Below are 17880 nucleotides of genomic sequence, written 5' to 3' on the forward strand. Positions count from 1 at the left end.
TGACTGAGACTAACCTCGGAGTTTGGAGCAGAGAACGTTTATCGCAGGACTGAGCAAAGAGACACGTGGCTTGTGCTCAAAAAAACCCCAACTAAGCAGCAACTCAGAAGATGGAGGGGCCCTCCTCACACCAGGCAGAGACCCTGGGGGGGAGGGAGCGGGGGATGAGGGGGAGGTGTCTGTTCTGGCCACGGTCTGCAACAGGGGAACTGCAGGTGGAATGAATGCATGGCGGGGCAGGGCCCGGGGGCCACTCAGCTAGCTCGTGGTGTGGAGCATCCCTACCAGCCTGGCATCAGGAGCAGGCTGCGCACTCGTGCCAGTGGGTCCGGAAGCCCGTCTTATACTCCAGCAGCCCTGCTGCCCTCGCTCCCCAAGCACTCACGTCCACAGCCCCCAGAAATGAAACACAAGGAATGCAAGGCATCGTCAACAAAAGCATGTATTAATCAGCTGATTGGAAACTGGTTAAAGATTAAGGCACTCAGACTCGTGGTTTCCTTGAGGTTACAATCTCTGGCTGCTCTTGGTGCTGCTTCAGAACAGGAGACGGCAGAGCCACTCCCGGGAGGGCTCTGTGCTGTGCGGGAGGGTGGCACGTGCACCAGCAACCCTGCTCTAACAACCCATTTTATCTACAACCCGGCTTGGCTTTCAGCTCAGCAGCCTCAAGTCAAGAAAGAGTGATTTTACATTCATACTAACTACCGTGTTAATACAAAGTTCATCAGTCTACTAAAAAGTTTATGAACAAACAGCATAAAGTAAAAATTTGCAGACTGTTATATTTAGGAATGTTTCATAATACTTTCATTGCTATTAAATGCCCAAGAAATCAGAGAAATAAGACAAAGGATTTTGTTAAAGGTTGTTTCTGGTCTGTGAAATGTGAGGGTGGAACTGTGAGGTCAAACACAGATCCGTGCAGCTAACCAGGCAAATGTGACCCCTGGATCCGCATGAACGCTCCTACTTATTGTGCACTTTCACCTTCCTTCCCAAAGCTCAATGTTTTCCTCATTTAAAACAATTTGCCAACTAGGACTATTTTCAGATTTTTTTAAAGAAAGGCTGTTCACAGTGACTTCACCATCTGCTGTCCCTGCCAGGAAGCGCAAGCGCTACTGACTGCGGGCCTGCATCTTAATCTGGAAGAAAGGAACCCCAAGGGCGGCACCATACGCACCCAACGCCCCTTCAAGCACTCGCCTCTGTGGGAGATTCCCAGGACAGGCCGAGACAGACGACGGGGAGGGAGCTAGCGTCCGTGGACAAGTGGGACAGCCACCAGTGCCTATGTGTGGAGATCCTATCAGCGGCCCCCTCCTCTTGAGGGAAGGCCCGTGGTCACCTGCAAGCCCTGAGTGACCACCAGAGACAGCAGGGAGGGTCTGACTCAGGAGACCCCAACCCCAAGGCTGACGCTCAGTGGGGCTGAAAAGGCAGGCAGAGCCTCAGGAGGCCCTCCCACCCCCAGGACACAACGGCACCTGACCGACGACCACCCGTCGGAGGTTTTATAATTCAGATGAACACTAGAAAAATATCTTGATGTACCAGTAAAGACACAAACTTGAAAAATCACCCTATAAATGGTCTGAACTTTGACAATAAAGCTTTTTGGGAGAATCTTTTGGGTAGGAGAATAAAATCCAATAATTAAAAAAAAAAAAAGGTTTATGGCTCAATGCTACTCGGTGTGGGCAAGGTCAGACTGCATCCTGGGCCCCGAGGTGCAGGGGAAGCGACAGGGGTTGGGGGAGGTGCCAGGACGGACTGCACTGCCCCACTTCCTGCATGTGGACCTCGCGGGCCCAGATGCAGGGCCGTCTGCACTGGCCCACAGACGACCGGAGGCCTGAGGTGCACCGCGTCCTCCCCAGGCGGACAACAGAACAACAGAGAAGCCCTGACAGCCTTCGTGTCTCAAGTGACTAAATACAGAAACGAGAGAAGAGGAAACAGAAGCTCCCAGGCCTCGGCCCGAGGCAGTTTCCTTCCCCAAGATGGGAGGCGGACGGGCAGCAGGGTCCCTGCTGACTAGAGGCCTGGAGACTGCTCGCCGCGCCACCAAGTGCGTCTTAGTTGTTTTCGAATCTGGCATATGGGTTTTCTTCTTTAAACAAACCTGAAAACAAAACAAGCCTGATTAGAAATACACTCGGCCACAGGCAACAAGAGCCAGAAAACGGCACGTGAGGCTGTGCACGAAGGTTTCCACAGAAGCCTGTATGAAGGTTTACTGAAGTCGCAAGGAAGAAAGGTGTGCAAGGAGCTCAGACACTACCCTTCTGAGAACATCACACCACTGGCGACTTTAAAACCAAAGTGAAATTTACTGGAAACAATACTTCTAAGAAAAATAGGTCCTGAGCAAAAAAGACGTGTTTGCTGATTCAGAAAGAAATATGAAAGCCACTGTGTCATCCCTCCGTGGCTGGCTAAATTATACAGAAGAAAACAAAAGCACCATACTTGAGATGCTCTATATAAATCCTGATTAATTTTCAGAATTAAGGCCACAGGCAGAAGGTGACTTGTCAGTTCAACAGTGAAAGAGCTAAACACCCGAAGACCAGGAGCTGTCTGTGTGAGAAGCATACTCTCCCTCTCTTTAAACAGCTGGAGCCACTGCAAAACTCTCCTCCCCGCAGGGCTTGGGACGGGGCCAGGTGCGGGCAGAGGGAGGGTGCTGTCTGTCAGGGGAAGACGGTGAGCTCAGCTGGGGAGAAATGCACAGCTGGCTTGGGGTAGGAAACTATCAAGCAGGATTGTTAAGGTCCTGTTGGAAAAAAATACCCAAACCAGCTCCTGGCGCTACTTCTAGTTTAGAGGGAAAAACAGACATAAGCTGCCTTGTGAGAAGGACGCCAAAGGAGCTGGGGTTTGGTCTGCGCTGTGTCTTGTGTGTCAATCAGGCTCAGCCCTGACCCTGCCCCGAGTTCTTCCCATGGTCGAGGCTTTCCTTCCACAGTCCAAGCCATTCAGAGGGCTTCACACAAATGCGCACAAGTTAATTCCATCAGTGCAATTACAGGGCAACTGATCACCTCCTTGAAAGGAATACAGGGAATCTCTGACTGCTCCAGAAAAGGTCTTGTGCAGGCTGGGCACAGGACCAGGGGCGGGGGGAGGGGTGGTGTGGTGTGGTATGGTGTGTGTGTGTATACAGGTGTGTGTGTGTGTGTGTGTGTGTACACGCATGCAAGCACACACCCACCTGTCTTATTTAGATTAACTGTAATCAGATGTCTGACTGCTCCAGAAAAGGCCTTGTGCAGGCTGGGCACAGGTCCAGGGGTGTCTGTGTGTGTGTCTGTGTGTGTCCAGGTGTGTGTGTGTCCAGGTGTGTGTGTGTGTCCAGGTGTGTGTGTGTACACGCATGCGAGCACACACCCACCTGTCTTATTTAAATTAATTGTAATCAGATGTCTGACTGCTCCAGAAAAGGCCTTGTGCAGGCTGGGCACAGGTCCAGGGTGTGTGTGTGTGTGTGTGTGTGTGTGTCCAGGGTGTGTGTGTGTGTGTGTGTGTGTGTCCAGGGTGTGTGTGTGTGTGTGTCCAGGGTGTGTGTGTGTGTGTGTGTGTGCAGGGTGTGTGTGTGTCCAGGGTGTGTGTGTGTGTGTGTCCAGGGTGTGTGTGTGTGTGTGTGTGTGTGTGTGTGTGCAGGGTGTGTGTGTGTGTGTGTGTTAAAACCAAGTGCAGAAAACACCAATGATTTTGGTGGTTTGAGAATCAGCACAGAACTATCTAAACACAGGAGCAGGTTCAATGCTCCTAACACCGAAGAAAACAGTCCCCCCAACGGAAAACCTCATCAAGCAAACACTGAAACAGAATACGACACAGCTCCCAGGACAAGGCCTGAGTGTGATCACTGCCGAGAGGGTGGGAAGACAGGCCAGGTGCAACTCCAGCCTGAGGGCGGAGGATGCAGGGCCCCGCAGCTCAGAAGCTCCCCCACTGGAAGGCGAGCAGAGGGGAAGGGAGGCAGCACTTCATGGGCACACACGTGCCTGGAAGGCCGATGGAGGCACAAACACCTGGGGGCACCAGTGGTCAACCACGAACTCCTGGAGAGCCACCCCTCACACAGCAGAGACTGCCCGGCACTGAACGGGACCGGGAAGGCCGGGCCAGCTCCTGCCAACAGAAATGGGGAGCCCACTGTTCTTACCATATTTTTTTCTGATTTCATCATGTCTCAACTTCATCTCCGCTCTCCTAAAACAGAGAAATCTGGTTTAGCACCAAACTACAGCATAATTCTAATAGCTGTGCCTCTCACAGCCTCTGGCCTGGAGCCAGGCCGGGCAGGACAGCCTGGCCGTGGCCACGCCCACTGGGACGGGCAGGTGTTAAGCACGCACTCGAGGCTGCTTTGATGGCACATCATTCAACTCTTCCTTTTGATAAAACCAATTCCAGTGCCCCTTACTGTGATTTTAGAAAACGTTCTTTTCACATAAAAACAAATCAGCAAATATCTTCTCCTTGGTTCTGAAGACAGTGCGGAGTACATGGGTTTTGGCCCCTAGCAGCCGCAGGCTGGCAGGTCAGCACCCCCAAACCTGGCCGCACTACGCACACTCGCCAAAGGGCTCGAGGACCAGGGACACATGGTCACCAGAGCACTGGTCACACAAGAGGCCCAGTTAGGCCTCAGACGGACAGGAGACCTAGTTAAATGCCTTCCTCCTGCTGAGCCTCTAATGGCTCAGGACTGGATGACCCTCTAGAGGCCATGCCGGCCCAGCCCCCACATTCAGTTTCCCACCCTCCATACCACCCTGAGAAAACCCTGCGGACACTCCACATGGTCCCGCTCTTCAGACGTGGAGGAAGCTCGGGCAGCAGGAGCGCCCCACCCTCCTGCCCCCGGATCATGCTGGGCCTCACCGCTCCTCCTGCCGGACGCGGCGCTCCTCTCGCTCCCGGATGGCCTTCTCTTCGCTCTTGTCCGGCCGTCGGCTCCGGCTCCTCCTGCAGCAGCAGAAGCAGCAGATGGCAACCCCCAGGAGCAGGGAGCCCCCGATCACTGACATGGCAATGATCAAGGCCTCAAAGTTCACTGCAGGTGCAAAGGGGCAGAGTTAGGGGCCTGAGCGCTCCCAGCAGCACCCCTCCCTGCAGGGTCTCCAGAACCAGGAGCGCCCCTCCTCCATGGGGTCTCCAGAACCTGGAGCACCCCTCCCCCATGGGGGTCTCCAGAACCCGGAGCACCCCTCCCCCATGGGGTCTCCAGAACCAGGGACGCCCCTCCTCGTGGGGTCTCCAGAACCAGGAGCACCCCTCCCCCATGGGGGTCTCCAGAACCAGAAGCACCCCTCCCCCATGGGGTCTCCAGAACCAGGGATGTCCCTCCCCAAAGGGTCTCCAGAACCAGGGACACCCCTCCTTGTGAGATCTCCAGAACCAGGGATGTCCCTCCTCATGGGGTCTCCAGAACCAAGGATGTCCCTCCCCAAAGGGTCTCCAGAACCAGGGATGCCCCTCCTTGTGGGGTCTCCAGAACCCGGAGCACCCCTCCCCCATGGGGTCTCCAGAACCAGGAGCGCCCCTCCCCCATGGGGTCTCCAGAACCAGGAGCGCCCCTCCCCCATGGGGTCTCCAGAACCAGGAGCGCCCCTCCCCCATGGGGTCTCCAGAACTAGGAGCACCCCGCCCCCATAGGGTCTCCAGAACCAGGGCTGTGGCGGCAATGCCCCACCTTCCTCCAGCCTGTTTCTGTGACTGAGTCACCAGTTTCCATCAACTTCAAGCAACAGGTAACTTTCCTCATCACCTGATGCTGGAGAGATGTTTCCAGCCTGAGAAAAGCTGACTAAACCAGGGAGACCAGCCCTGCTCTGACGACCTGAGTCAAAGGCCAGCAGGAGGCAAGTCCGCCTGTGCAGGCCAAGGGCCCGCCAGAGCCATGGCCCAGGCCAAGGGACACCCAGGGCCTGGAAAACGGCACTGCCGCCATCAGCTGACTATGGTTTCCTGTCCAGACCAAACACACTTAGGACAAGTTCCAATTCTTTCCAGCTTCTCTTGAGGGTTTACAAATTAAAACCAGCCAGCCAGTACTTTTCCACTCCATTCACACCAGAGCCTCTCACAGTACAGCCTGGCACCGTCCAGGCAGCCTAGCCCCGCCCTGTACTCCTGGATAGTGGTGGGACCCTCCCATGATAGTCTGCAGCACTGGACTTGCCTCATGGAGCTGATAACCCTGCCAGTTCCTTGGCTGGGGGTGGGGGAGGCAGATGCCCGCCACCCTGGTGCCCCCACCCCAGAGCCACCTCAGGCTGACAGCGTGACAGCGCTGGCCGTGAATCTTGTGGTTTTTCTCTCCTGACCTATCCTGAAGTGCCAGAAACACAAGAAATAGAAGTAACACAAGACCCTTGCAAGGAAAGGGTCTAACTTTTGGACTAGAGAACTCCCAAACAATCAACTTTAAAAACCGGTCAGACCGAGAGGACCCTGGCTCTAAGACACACCTGCCCCCACAGGAGCCTTTCTCGTCAGCAGCTAGACCCAGTTATAAAGCAGAAACAGAAATCTCACCATGATGGGGAACAGGGCATAACAGACCTGAGCAAAGAGAGACCTGATCCTGGATAAGGGGCCAAATGGTAGACTTCACTGTTCTCCAACTGAATGTATACATTTAAGGTTGTCACAATCACAACCCCACACAATTATGCCTAGAACTGGATAAGATGCCCGTCATCTCTAAGAACAGAAAGCACATGGGGCCCAGGCCTGCGTGGGAGCGAAGTGTGCTGTGACCAGGTGAACCAGGAGTATATCCAGCTGCCCGACCACAAGGCTCCCCTGGACGAGATCCCAGCTCCCTGCCTGCCCGAGGATGAACCCAACAAGTCCATCACACTTTCTCTTGGGAACTGCGGGCACTCCACCCTCCTATTACCACAAAGACTGCCCCCCAGCACCCCCTCACCCAGTGCGAGCCTGCGTGGAATGCAGAGTCCCCCTCCCCAAACTACCCAGTGCAAGATGTCCTGTGTCCAGCTGCACTCACAGCCCCAGGGCTGGAACCTCACGTCACAGAAAAGGACCAACCAAGGCCCCACCCTGCCTGAAGCAGCGTAGACTGGGGTGGCTGATAAGTTAAACTACTGGTGTGAGCCAGCAGTCTGGTCCTAAGGGCATGCCCAGGGTGGTAGGCGTCTGCGTTCAGCCCACACAGGAGCACACGGCAGCCCATATACAGCCCGATGTCCACCAGCACACCACAGCAGTCGCCCGTGGGGTCCCAGGGGAGAGGAAAGTACTGGATGTGGTCTGAGTGGCATCACCTGCAGGCTCCTATGACAACCCACTGAGTACACATGTGTGTGTCCAGACACATGTGCATGCATGTGTGTTTGTCCTCTACAGTACGTGTGTTCACACATGAGTATGTGCATATGTGTGCATGTCCTCTAGAATACAAGTGTCTGTACACACACACATATGTGCACATGCATGCGTGTACTCTATAGAGTTCAGGCCTGGAGAGAGGGGGTGAGGGCTCAAGTGCGCACTGTGTTAGGAGCCACGCTTCCAACTGTTAAAAGCACTTTAACAGTTAAAGCCCAAGATGCCCACAGTTCCCTGGAGCCAGAGCCGTCTCTGCAGAACAGCTGAGAGGGAAGGTCCTGGGGAGACAGAAACCAGGACGAAGCAGACGCTGGCGAGGCCCAGGGAGCCTTTCTGGGGTGAGGGTGGCCATGAGGACAGCCAGCTGCATGGACATCAACAAGCATGTCTCTACAAATGTACATGCACGCACATACACACACCCCACAGACACAAACTTCTGGGTCCCTGAGGTTTCAGCGGGTGAAATCAGAAGTGAGTTGTTCAGTTGAAGGCTGATATATTCTGAGAGAGAAATCGTTTAGAAAAAGAGGTAACAGAGACTAAACTGCAGATGAATCCAAGACGCAAACACACAAACGGACCGTCACAACTCCCTGTGAGAGCACCAGCTCCCACAACCTGCAGCCAGGCAGGCCTCTAGAAGGGCCCGAACATGAGCTACTAAGGAAAGGATTAATAAGCCCAGCTCATAAAAATGAGTTCCAGGTGGCAGCCCGTACCACCCACCACCTCATATGGCCACTAGAAACCAGCCTGGGTCTCACTGAGCGCGCGTCTCCCCAGGAGAAGCACCACCACCAGGACAGGTGCTGACACCACCTGCACGGCCCTGGGACGTGGGGAGACGCCTGCAGAACCGAGGCCATGGCCGTCATACATGGGCCACCCCTCTCTCAGACACCAGCACTCTCACAGGCCATTCCCACTTCTGGTGTCTTCCCTTCATTAAGCACAACCAGAATGTTCAAAACGACACTGGTTTTGCAAGAAACCAAAGAAAGTGGCGACTCACCCCAGCACACGCCCCAGCGTGCAGAGCTCAGCCGGCAGAGGGAGCTGGGCGGCAGGACTTTGGTCACTGGGTAGTCCAGGCACATCTTGTTCGTGTTGCACCAAAGGCACTGGAAGAGACGATGACAGGATGTCAGGTGTCAGACGGGCTAGGGTCTGCCCTGTACCGCCCCCGCCACTGCTGTTCCCTCCTCAACGCCCTCCCCAACACAGCAGCTCACCTCCACCCACCCACCAAGGCCCTCCTCACTCAACCAGGCACCCCAAGCCTTGTGGCTTCCTGCAGCACTGGCAGGAAGTCAGGCACTATGTGCTTCCCCACGTCCTCATTGGAGGGTCCACATCCCTTGCAGGAGGGACCAAGCCAGGCAGTTGAGTGGTGTCCACCCCAGGTTATTACCCTGCAAAGACCCTAACTTGACCTCTACAACTGCACAGAGCGGTCCATTTTAAAGACGATGCAACTGAAGAGAAGCAGAACCAGTGAGCCTGAAGCCGGGCTGCCTGTGTCCCTGGAACACGTGGTGGGGACCTGGCTAGCACATCAGGCAGGGGCCCAGAGCCGGACAGGTGCCGTCTCAGAAGGGAGGTCTGAGCCACCTGACAAGCCCACCCAGGTTAGAACATTCTGGGTATTTTTATGTTTGAAAGTAAAGATTTCACCAAGTTGTTTTTCTTCCAGGTTTTAACAGGATGGAAAACAATGTTATTTTTCCATCCCAAGTTAGAGTGAGAGTCTGTTACCAAAAAAATGTCACAATGAAACCTGGGGTCCCAGGACCACAGAGGCAGTGTACACTCCGGTGCCTCATGTTCAAAATGACAAACAGCAGCAAGGCCTTCTTCATTTTGGCCATTTGAGGATCCCTTCCATTTCAGTGGTTCTTTCCTGAGTTAAAAACTGAGGGGAAATCCTCCATTTTAAAACCGTCAAGTTTTAAACATCTCATCTTCCATTCCTCCCCTGCAGTTTTACCGGGAGCGCCTGGAGCACACTGCAGTAAGTTCTCCTCTGGGGTAGTTCTGTCACCATCTCTCTCCTGTTTTGAGATAATGAGGTACAAGCACATGGTGAACCACACGGGGCGCTGGCAGGCTGCAGGGGCCTATGGACCCTTCCGGCAGCTCTTGTGCTTTGAGGAGTCACACACTGAGGGCTGGCTTTCCTCTGCACTCTTTACTTTTGGTTGCACTGGGCTTCACTGCTGGTCAGGCTTTTTCTCTAGGTGCAGCGCGTGGGCTTCTCATTGTGGTGGCTTCTCTTGTCCCAGGGCACGGGCTCCAGAGCACGGAGGGACTTAGCTGCTCTGAGGCATGTGGGATCTTCCCGGATCAGGGATCAAACCCGTGTCTCCTGCACTGAGCAGGGGGATTCTTCACCACTGAGCTACCAGGGAAGCCCTCCCCTGCCTGGGTTCAGAGTTGGAGTCAGGCCTTCAGAGGACATGTGCACCCACTGTCATCTGAGCACCCCAACCCCAGAGATGAGAAAGAACATGGGGCACTCTGTCTCAAGGGCCCCTCAGCAGGAGAGCTCAGCACTGGGTGAGAAGAGGGGGGCTGGGAGGACTCCAGGCACACCTGCCAAGTCTCAGGGCCCATGTGTAGAACAGCCCAGCCCCTGTCCCAACAGGCCTGCAAGGTGGAATGACGCCCAGGAAGCCCTGGACACAGGTCCACAGTCACAGACTAGGGGCTAAACATGCCTCCCCACTTCCAAGCACCTGCGCTCACCCAATACCACACCTGCGGGCCCCGGGGCTCACACGCGTTCCTGGCTGTGAGCCCATTACACGTTTGCTCTCAGGAGCTGAAGCAGCACTTTAATAACTCGGTGGTGTGTGCAGCTCTCCTGAGATAGCTTAAATCGCCCAAGAAAAGCTGTTACTGACCACCCTGAACCCCACACTATGCATACGGCCCCTGGAGTCAGAGCTGGCCAGTGTGCTTCTGGATCATGCACTGACCGTGTACCACTTACCGAGACATTTTTCAGGCACTCTTCACAGGTTCTGCTTGTGTTCTGAGAACAACCTGCAGGGAAAGAATGAACATCACTGAGAACCCTGCAGTGTCAACACCCCGGAGGGCACAGCGAGCCATGCTCAGAACCTGGAGAGGGACAGCCAGCCTTCAAGGTGCACGGCTGAGCCTCTGTAAGCGGAATCCTGTGGGGACATGCCAGCAGCATGCGCGGTCCTGACCCCGGGATCTCCCGGGAGACGGCCGCCTGCTTCTTGCCTGGGCACCACTGACCAGCTCCTCAGCAGACACTCTGGAACCGAAGGCCACAGCAGCGCTAGGCTAGGATCAAACCAGGCTTCAGCCCCCAGCCAGTCCCCAAGGCAGGAGGGAGAAGCCGTTCCAACCCCGTGGAGCACCCCGCACACCCCCGCCCTTCAGGCATCTTCCTGGGACAGCCACTACAGGAAGGACTCAAAGCTGAGCAGCTAACAGCTCTGGAACTCAAGCCAGTCAGGGGAGAGCTGGCGCACGAACAAAGACTCTCCAAACCACCATCAAGCAGCTGCTCTTCACCCCAGGCTGCCCTGACACGCGCACACACAAGAGGCCTGAGCACAACCCTTGGCCACCAGGAAAGGCACAGGAGGCACAGTCAGGTCCCACTTCACACCCACCAGAACTGAGCATGTGAAACCGTGGCGAGGATCGGGGGCTCTCGGCATGTCAGTAGGTGTGTAGAACGGCTCAGCCACTTGCAAACAGATGCTCCGCCGAGACTCAGTAGTTCCACTCTCAGTCTTGTGTGTCCCAGACCCACCAGGACCCATGTGCGCAGGAGGGCTGACGGCAATCTTTACATATGGGAACAGCCGAGAGCTGAACACAGCCCAGCGGTCCAGGCACCTTGCATGCCCCTCGGCCTCCCCGCAGGTCCGGAGAGCCGCCAGGCGGCTCCTCCTGCCCAGTGGGAACATGAGCCCGTTCCAGCACCACCTCCTCCTCACACGCAGTGCCTGGGGGCAGGGGACAGAGGTGACTGCAGAGTCCTGCAGTGGGACACTCTTCAGCCCCGAAGAGAAGCGCGCCCGCACACACATGACTCTACAGACCATGAGGGCAGGGAGAGGCCCCCACAAAGGCCCACAGCACAGGGTTCGGGACAGGTGAGACTCAACTGAGGCAGGCAGGTCGGACTGGGTGGGGCCCCGACCGCTGGAGACGCCTGTTCTGAGGCTGGAAAGAGGTCAGGGTCGCACAGGTGGAATGCACGCGACGGCACACGTAGGTTTCTGCATCTCACTGCACATAGAATGAATGGATCTAAGGAAAGAGGAACACTGAGCTCTTGATGAAGACGTGTGCAGGGAGGCGCGGGGGTGTCTGTAATTTCAGAATGTGACAAACCCAACGGCGGGCAGAGGAGTGTTCACCACCTGGGTCCCTCAACTCCCTGGACTTCCTCAGAGTCTCATGATAAAATGAAGGAAAGGGAGCTTTAGGTCTAAGTCACAATCTCATTCATAACGTTTGCTGACCAGGACCTGTACAGTAAACTGCTACCTGAGAGGGCTAGGAGCGCTTCTCTTCAATAGTGTAGCTCTTGTACATCCCATTTTTAAAAATAAAAGCCCATTTTTGTCACAACATACCATTCTAAGGCAATCACTATTAAATAGCACCCTTCTCAGAGCCTCCAGTGAAGTGCTGTTAAGTTTGTGTTGAAGCTGATTTTAGACTACTTTGACACATTCAGCCCAGGAGGGCAGAGGAGGCTAACAGCCCCCAAACGCCTCCCACAGCAGGACCGAGAGGGCAGGGTTGCCACAGGTGTCCGGAGGTCCCCTAACCCCCAGCCTTGGATGGCAGGAGGGGGAGCCCCGCGGGGCTGCCGTGAGGACAGCTTCACCTGAAAGCTGAATTCTGACTTCTGTCCACCAAGGGGCCGAGGGTAGATGATACTGTCCCCACTACAAGGCACTGGGCTCCGCGCAGGACAACAGCTGGCCCCACAACTGGGGCGGAGACGACACCGTCACCTCGGACAGCCTGCTGCCTCTGAGAGTGGCACAAAGGCCCAGAAGCCAGCGTGGGTGGGGGGGGTCCTCCTTGCCAAACTGGCTTAAACAGCAGAGTGATGGACTCTCACCTCCTGAATGTTCATGATTTCACACTAGCATGGAATAAACAGAGAAGGACAACCAGCCAAGAGTCTCCATCACAATGGACGCCAAGACCACTGAGCCATTTGTGGAGGGACAAGAGATTACATACGGTCTCAGAGCACCCCGCCACCCCATTTAACTGTACTTAGGAAGAGAAAAGGCACCCGAAGAGTGATAAACGTATTGTCGCAACAACCTATGACCACAGAACCACAGGACCAGTAGCAGGAGGTGCCTCCGAGGGTGTAGGAAGGACAGTCACTCAGTGGCTGAACCCTCCCCACACGCACTAGAATCAGATCAGAGGAAACTGACGGGACGGCAAAGAGGCCTCTGAGCACAAGGACATGCTGAGGGACTGCTCCAGGGAATGGAGGCTAAGAGACATCGCAGCCAAAAGCAACAAGAGTGCCCGGGGTCAGTGGCCGGAGGATGCTACTGGCTAACTGGTGATCCGTGTGCACAGGGTGTGTGTTAAATCAAGTGTTCAGTAGCATCCTAATGGTCACCATGCAGACCTGACTGTCACGTTCTGCCACTATCTTCCTTCTTAGGAGATACACCCTGGCAAACTTAGGGCAAATGGCCACATCATAACTTGCTCTCATCAGTCTGGGTAATCCAACTTTCCTGGCGGTCCAATGGGTAGGACTTTGCACTTTCACTACAGTGGCCTGGGTTCAGTCCCTGGTCAGGGAATTACAGTCCCACAAGCCACGTTATACTGCCAAAATAAGCAAATAAGCTGTCCCAGGCGATACAGACATGAAGGCAGAGCACACGTGGCCAAGGCTGTAAGAACAGACAGGGATTCTGGAGTTCACTGCACCATCTTTCCTTCAACTTTCTCTGCAGCTCTAACTTCCTCTAATAAAGCACTGGACAGGGAGGCACGGTGGGGATCTATCTGCATGACACCTAACACATCCACTCTCGATTCCTTCTGAAAAACTGAAGAAAGCCTGCACTTCCTTGTTGTCAATCTTAACAGAGGCCAAGAGAGCAACAGTAATAAAGCAGAGGAATTCTTCACAGGGAATTTCCAACGTAGAAGCCTGTGTGACAACTGGTCTTGCAGGAACTAGCAGACCCGTCCAGCCCAGGGTCTCCAGGTCATGGGCCAACACAAGTCAACAGAGAAGCCAGGAGGGGCAGGCCAAGGGGACTGCCTTGCCCTCCTGCTCCCAGCATGGCCTGGAACCACCAGGCAGGTTCTCAGCGCAGAAACATCAATGTTATACAGCCCTCACAAAGTCAGCACAAAGCCCTTGAAAACCCCAGGGCGTAGTAAGGAAAACATGTTAACTATTAACATCTGATTCAGAAACCAGGCACTCTTGGTCATTCAGGGCATTTTTATCTCATCATGGAAACAGGAAATCTGGAGCCAAAAAGCCCACCCAAGATCCCAAGCTCGAAGGGGCAATGTCGCTGAGGCCAGGCTCTCCAGCTTGGACTCTGAGCCAGTGACTAGAGAACCTTAAGTCTTGTGCTCTCAGGAAAACTAAGCTAAAGAAAAAGGGTTCTCAGGACATACCAGCCATGGTACACGTGAGTTCTTTCCTACAGTTTCAGGTGAGTCTTGCTTAACCAAAGAAGGACACACACTACGTGTATGAAGAGGCATGTTTTCTAACAACAAGGAAACAATAAGCATATTTCCTGTGGAACATAACAGACCAGAGGGCTGCATTTGGCCATGCCAGCGGCAGTGGAAGGTCCCCAGAGTAAGGCACTGTGGCCATGGCGCAGGGTGAAAGGACACGTGGGGTGGGGGGTGCTGGGGCTGTCACCTTCACAGGAGAAATGTGGAGGCAAGTTCATTTAGACAGAAAGTCCTGGCTGTCTTACCACCTCGGCAGAAAAGGGGGAAGGACAGTACAGAGCAAGGCAAAGGTTCAGACCCGTGCATGCATCCATTGTCCTGTGACCTGCTTGGGAGCCCCCTTCCCCCCGTTTTCAGCAGCAGGACCGCAGTGCTGCTGGACTGAAAGAGTGCTGAAGGAGCCCCACCTCCACCCCCAGCTCCTCTGGATCCCTCTGTTTAGGACAACAGACTGAGGTCCTTTCAAGGGTCGCCTTCCCTCCGGATGTAAAGATGAAACTCAGCTGGAGTCTGACCCCATACACAATTAAAGTGGGGTCCAAAACCCACGAAACTTCTTCAATTCAATGAATCTCTCCAAAGCTCTTCAACACCTTGTGGGTTCCTAACGCCTCCCCTCCACCCAAGCACACAGCAGAGAAGACATGGCTGGTTTTGGACTGTCATGATGGTCTTTGAGTTCACACACCTGTCAATCTGTCTGGGCTAAGGGATGCTGAGAAAGCTGGTAAAACACCGTTTCTCTTTTCCTTTTTTACGAAGATTTTTTTCTTCTTCTTGGCCACTCCTCATGGCTTGCAGGATCTTAGTTCCCCGAACAGGGATGGAACCAGGGCCCCTGGCCGTGGAAGCACCGAGTCCTAACCATTTGATTGCCAGGGAATTCCCAAAACATAGTTCCGGTAGTATCTGTGAAAGTGTTTCCAGAAGAGATTAGCATATGAACGGGTGGACAGATGAAAGCACTGGCCCTCTCCAAGGAGGTGGGCATCTCCCAATCCACTGAGGCCCTGACAGAACAAAATGGCAAGGCAGCATGAATCTGCCTTATGAGCTGTCATCTCCCCTTGCCAGTGAGCCTTTGGGCTTAGACTGCGCCATGACCCCCTGCTGCCTGGCCTTGAGGTGTGGACTGAACCACATGCTAGCTCTCCCTGGTTGGGCAGACAGTGGCTCATGGGGCTCCTCAGCCTCACAGTCCCGTGGGCCAGTCCCTCATAACTCTACATATATCCTGCTGGTACTGTTTCTTTCAGGTAATTTTTCCTGACTAGTACACACAGCATCCTTGCAAGGAATGCAAAGTATCTTAGATGGTGTAGTCACATTCCTAGAGCATGACAAGCAGTAAAATCACACAGCGAGCCCAGGCTCTGTGGGAAAGGAGCACCTCAGTGCTCAGTGTGGCTAGAAAAACAGCGGCTTTTCTCCTGAAATACTAAGCCTGGTTTCATTCTCAAACTGTCACAGGACCCGCCCGCTCAGCTCACAGAGTTCTCTGGCGGCTTCAGAAGTCCAGGGCCAAGCCAGCATGAAAAGCAAGCAGCCAAACACACCGGGGGTGTTTCTTGACACACCCACTCTAACAATGAAAGGGCACAGGCCCTTCAGCCACCCAGGAGAGGCTCTTGGGTGATAGCAGATTTGGCTCTCATCCATCCTGTTTAGTAAAGAGCACTCCCAGGTCAATGAAACCAGCTCACAGGGCTCCTTGGCCCCATGGTCACGGGAGCCAAGTCTTCCGAACAACTCTTTCTCTTCAGCTACATATATCCTGTTGTGCTGAAAATTCACATTTGTGTTGAAAAGTCAATTTCAACCAAAAGTTCCCTATTCTGTGCAACTCCACTGCTGCACTAAGAGACAATGTCACAAGTGTGCACCCAAGTGTGTTCAGAAGGAGACTGAAGAGACTCACGCAGCACTGCACGCAGACACCCGCTCAGGCCACACAGAGGGAAGGTGCCTTGCAGGGCTAAACAGAGTTGATGCAGCCACAGCTGACCAGAGCTGAGAAACACTCTGGCCCCTCAGGCTGGCCCAGGAGGGTGAGGTCGCCAGCCAGAGGCTCTGTGCCCCACACTGGTGATTACCCCCCATCCCCCGCACACCACACACAGCTCGCGCATCAAACCCTCCAAGATCCCCACCCACCTGCAGATCACCCACAGGACACTGCCCTCCAGCAGCCCCTTTTCTGGAGCTTCTGAGCTCTTAGGTCAAGGTCAAGCACTCTCATCACCCCTCACCCCTCTAACTGCTGTTTCCAGGTCAGGCGGCCCAGGAACTCAGCGCTTCCATCAGCCAGTCACTATGTGGGCTCAGCACCTGGCCCAGGTGGTTACTGAGAAGTGGTGGGATAAACAAGGAGGACCACCCACCTGCCCAAGGAGAGCCTAGAACCTGGGCGGCAGGGCAGGCCAAGATCAAGCACTGGCTGATGACCCTGGAGCTCCTCAGAGGGATCTACTCTGTACAGTGGGCATCGGTGGAAGGGCTGCACACAGGTCTCCTCGACCTGTTGTCAAGCAAAGCCCCCCAACACACCAGCTGTGCCCACACAAAGGCCAGGCCCCTGGACTCCAGCCGCTGACCTGCTGTGGGTCAGGCAGCTCTAGAGCTCTGCTTCCGACCCCGGGTCCACAATCGACAGCTCTTTCCCAGGGTAGCAGGGCCATTAAGGAGGGAACAGCGAGCTCGGCCAGGCCGCCCCGCGGTCCCGGACCACCCCGAATGCTGAGCCAGGACAAAGGGCCGGTCCCGACCACGAACGGACACTCGGGTGGCTCCCGGCTGTCCCCGCAAACCGCGCGGGCCTGGAGCAGAGACCCCGAGCGGCTGCGACCCCCTGCCCTCCGCGCTCCTTGACCCCGACCCTGCTCCCCCTGTCCTCACCTCGCCGATCCCCTCGGCCCCTTGACCCTGTGCCCCCCGACCACCCTCACCCTGCGCGGCGGCCGCCGGGAGGAGCAGCAGGAACAGCGCAGCGCCGCCGAGTGTCGGTCCCCAGCGCGGCGTTGGCCCGCGGACTCCGCTGGACGCCATGACGGCTGCGGCCTTGACGGTCGACCGTCGTCTCCTTCGTCGTCTGGACGCGCCCCACCTCGGACCCAGGCCAGGCGCCTTCGCCCGGAAGAGCCGCACGCCGGAAGTGGGCGGGGCGACGGCCGATCCACAGCGCAACAGGGGCCCCGCCCATCGCCCTCCGGCCTGCTCCCAGCTGTTGGCGATCACGCCTCTCGGCGTGCGGCTCAGTGCGCCTGCGCGGCGGGAAAGCGGCCGGCCGCGGGATCCGTGCGGCTCAGTGCGCCTGCGCGACAGCGAGGGCTGGTTCGGCTGGGGCGCCCCCGCGGCCTTGGCCCACAAGGGGTGCAGCAGCTCTCCAGGAGTCAGGAAGTGGCGCTGCTTCCTGGATTGGTCTCGCAGGCGGTGCAGAACCAGCGCGCTAGCCCCCCACTCCCGCCCCGACACCCAGATCCTCGCACGCCCCTCACCTCCCAGGGGCTCGGCCGCGGCTGGCCCTCTCCTGGGAGGTCTGCAGGCTGCAGCTCCAGCCCCGATGGCCTCAAGAAGTGATAAAAAATGTATATTGCAAGAGTCCAGTTGCTTTCTTGTGTTTGTGTTTGAAAAAGTACAATGTGGCTTCGGGGGTGGTACAGGGAAGCCAGAGACCCATCAGCTAAGTTTCTGGGGTCCCTGACTTGTGGCTTCCTGGACCAGTCTGGTAAGACCACCTCCCCTAGTACAAGCAGTGCTGAG

The 17880-nt window shown here is 55.5% G+C and overlaps 1 protein-coding gene across 1 annotated transcript; it reads right to left on the minus strand.

Moving 5' to 3' along the window:
• Positions 1 to 428: 428 nt before the first annotated feature.
• Positions 429 to 17359, minus strand: LOC122445428 (PTTG1 interacting protein). The gene is made up of 6 exons (XM_043474584.1): positions 17067 to 17359; positions 10370 to 10422; positions 8390 to 8498; positions 4900 to 5071; positions 4178 to 4224; positions 429 to 2128 (listed from the first exon to the last, which is right to left on the minus strand). The coding sequence occupies exons 1-6, from the start codon at positions 17164 to 17166 to the stop codon at positions 2082 to 2084; spliced, it is 528 nt and encodes a 175-aa protein (XP_043330519.1). The 5' UTR covers positions 17167 to 17359; the 3' UTR covers positions 429 to 2081.
• Positions 17360 to 17880: the final 521 nt, after the last annotated feature.

The sequence above is a fragment of the Cervus canadensis genome, chromosome 7 (assembly GCF_019320065.1).
Source record: "Cervus canadensis isolate Bull #8, Minnesota chromosome 7, ASM1932006v1, whole genome shotgun sequence".
Classification (NCBI taxonomy): Eukaryota; Metazoa; Chordata; class Mammalia; order Artiodactyla; family Cervidae; genus Cervus; species Cervus canadensis.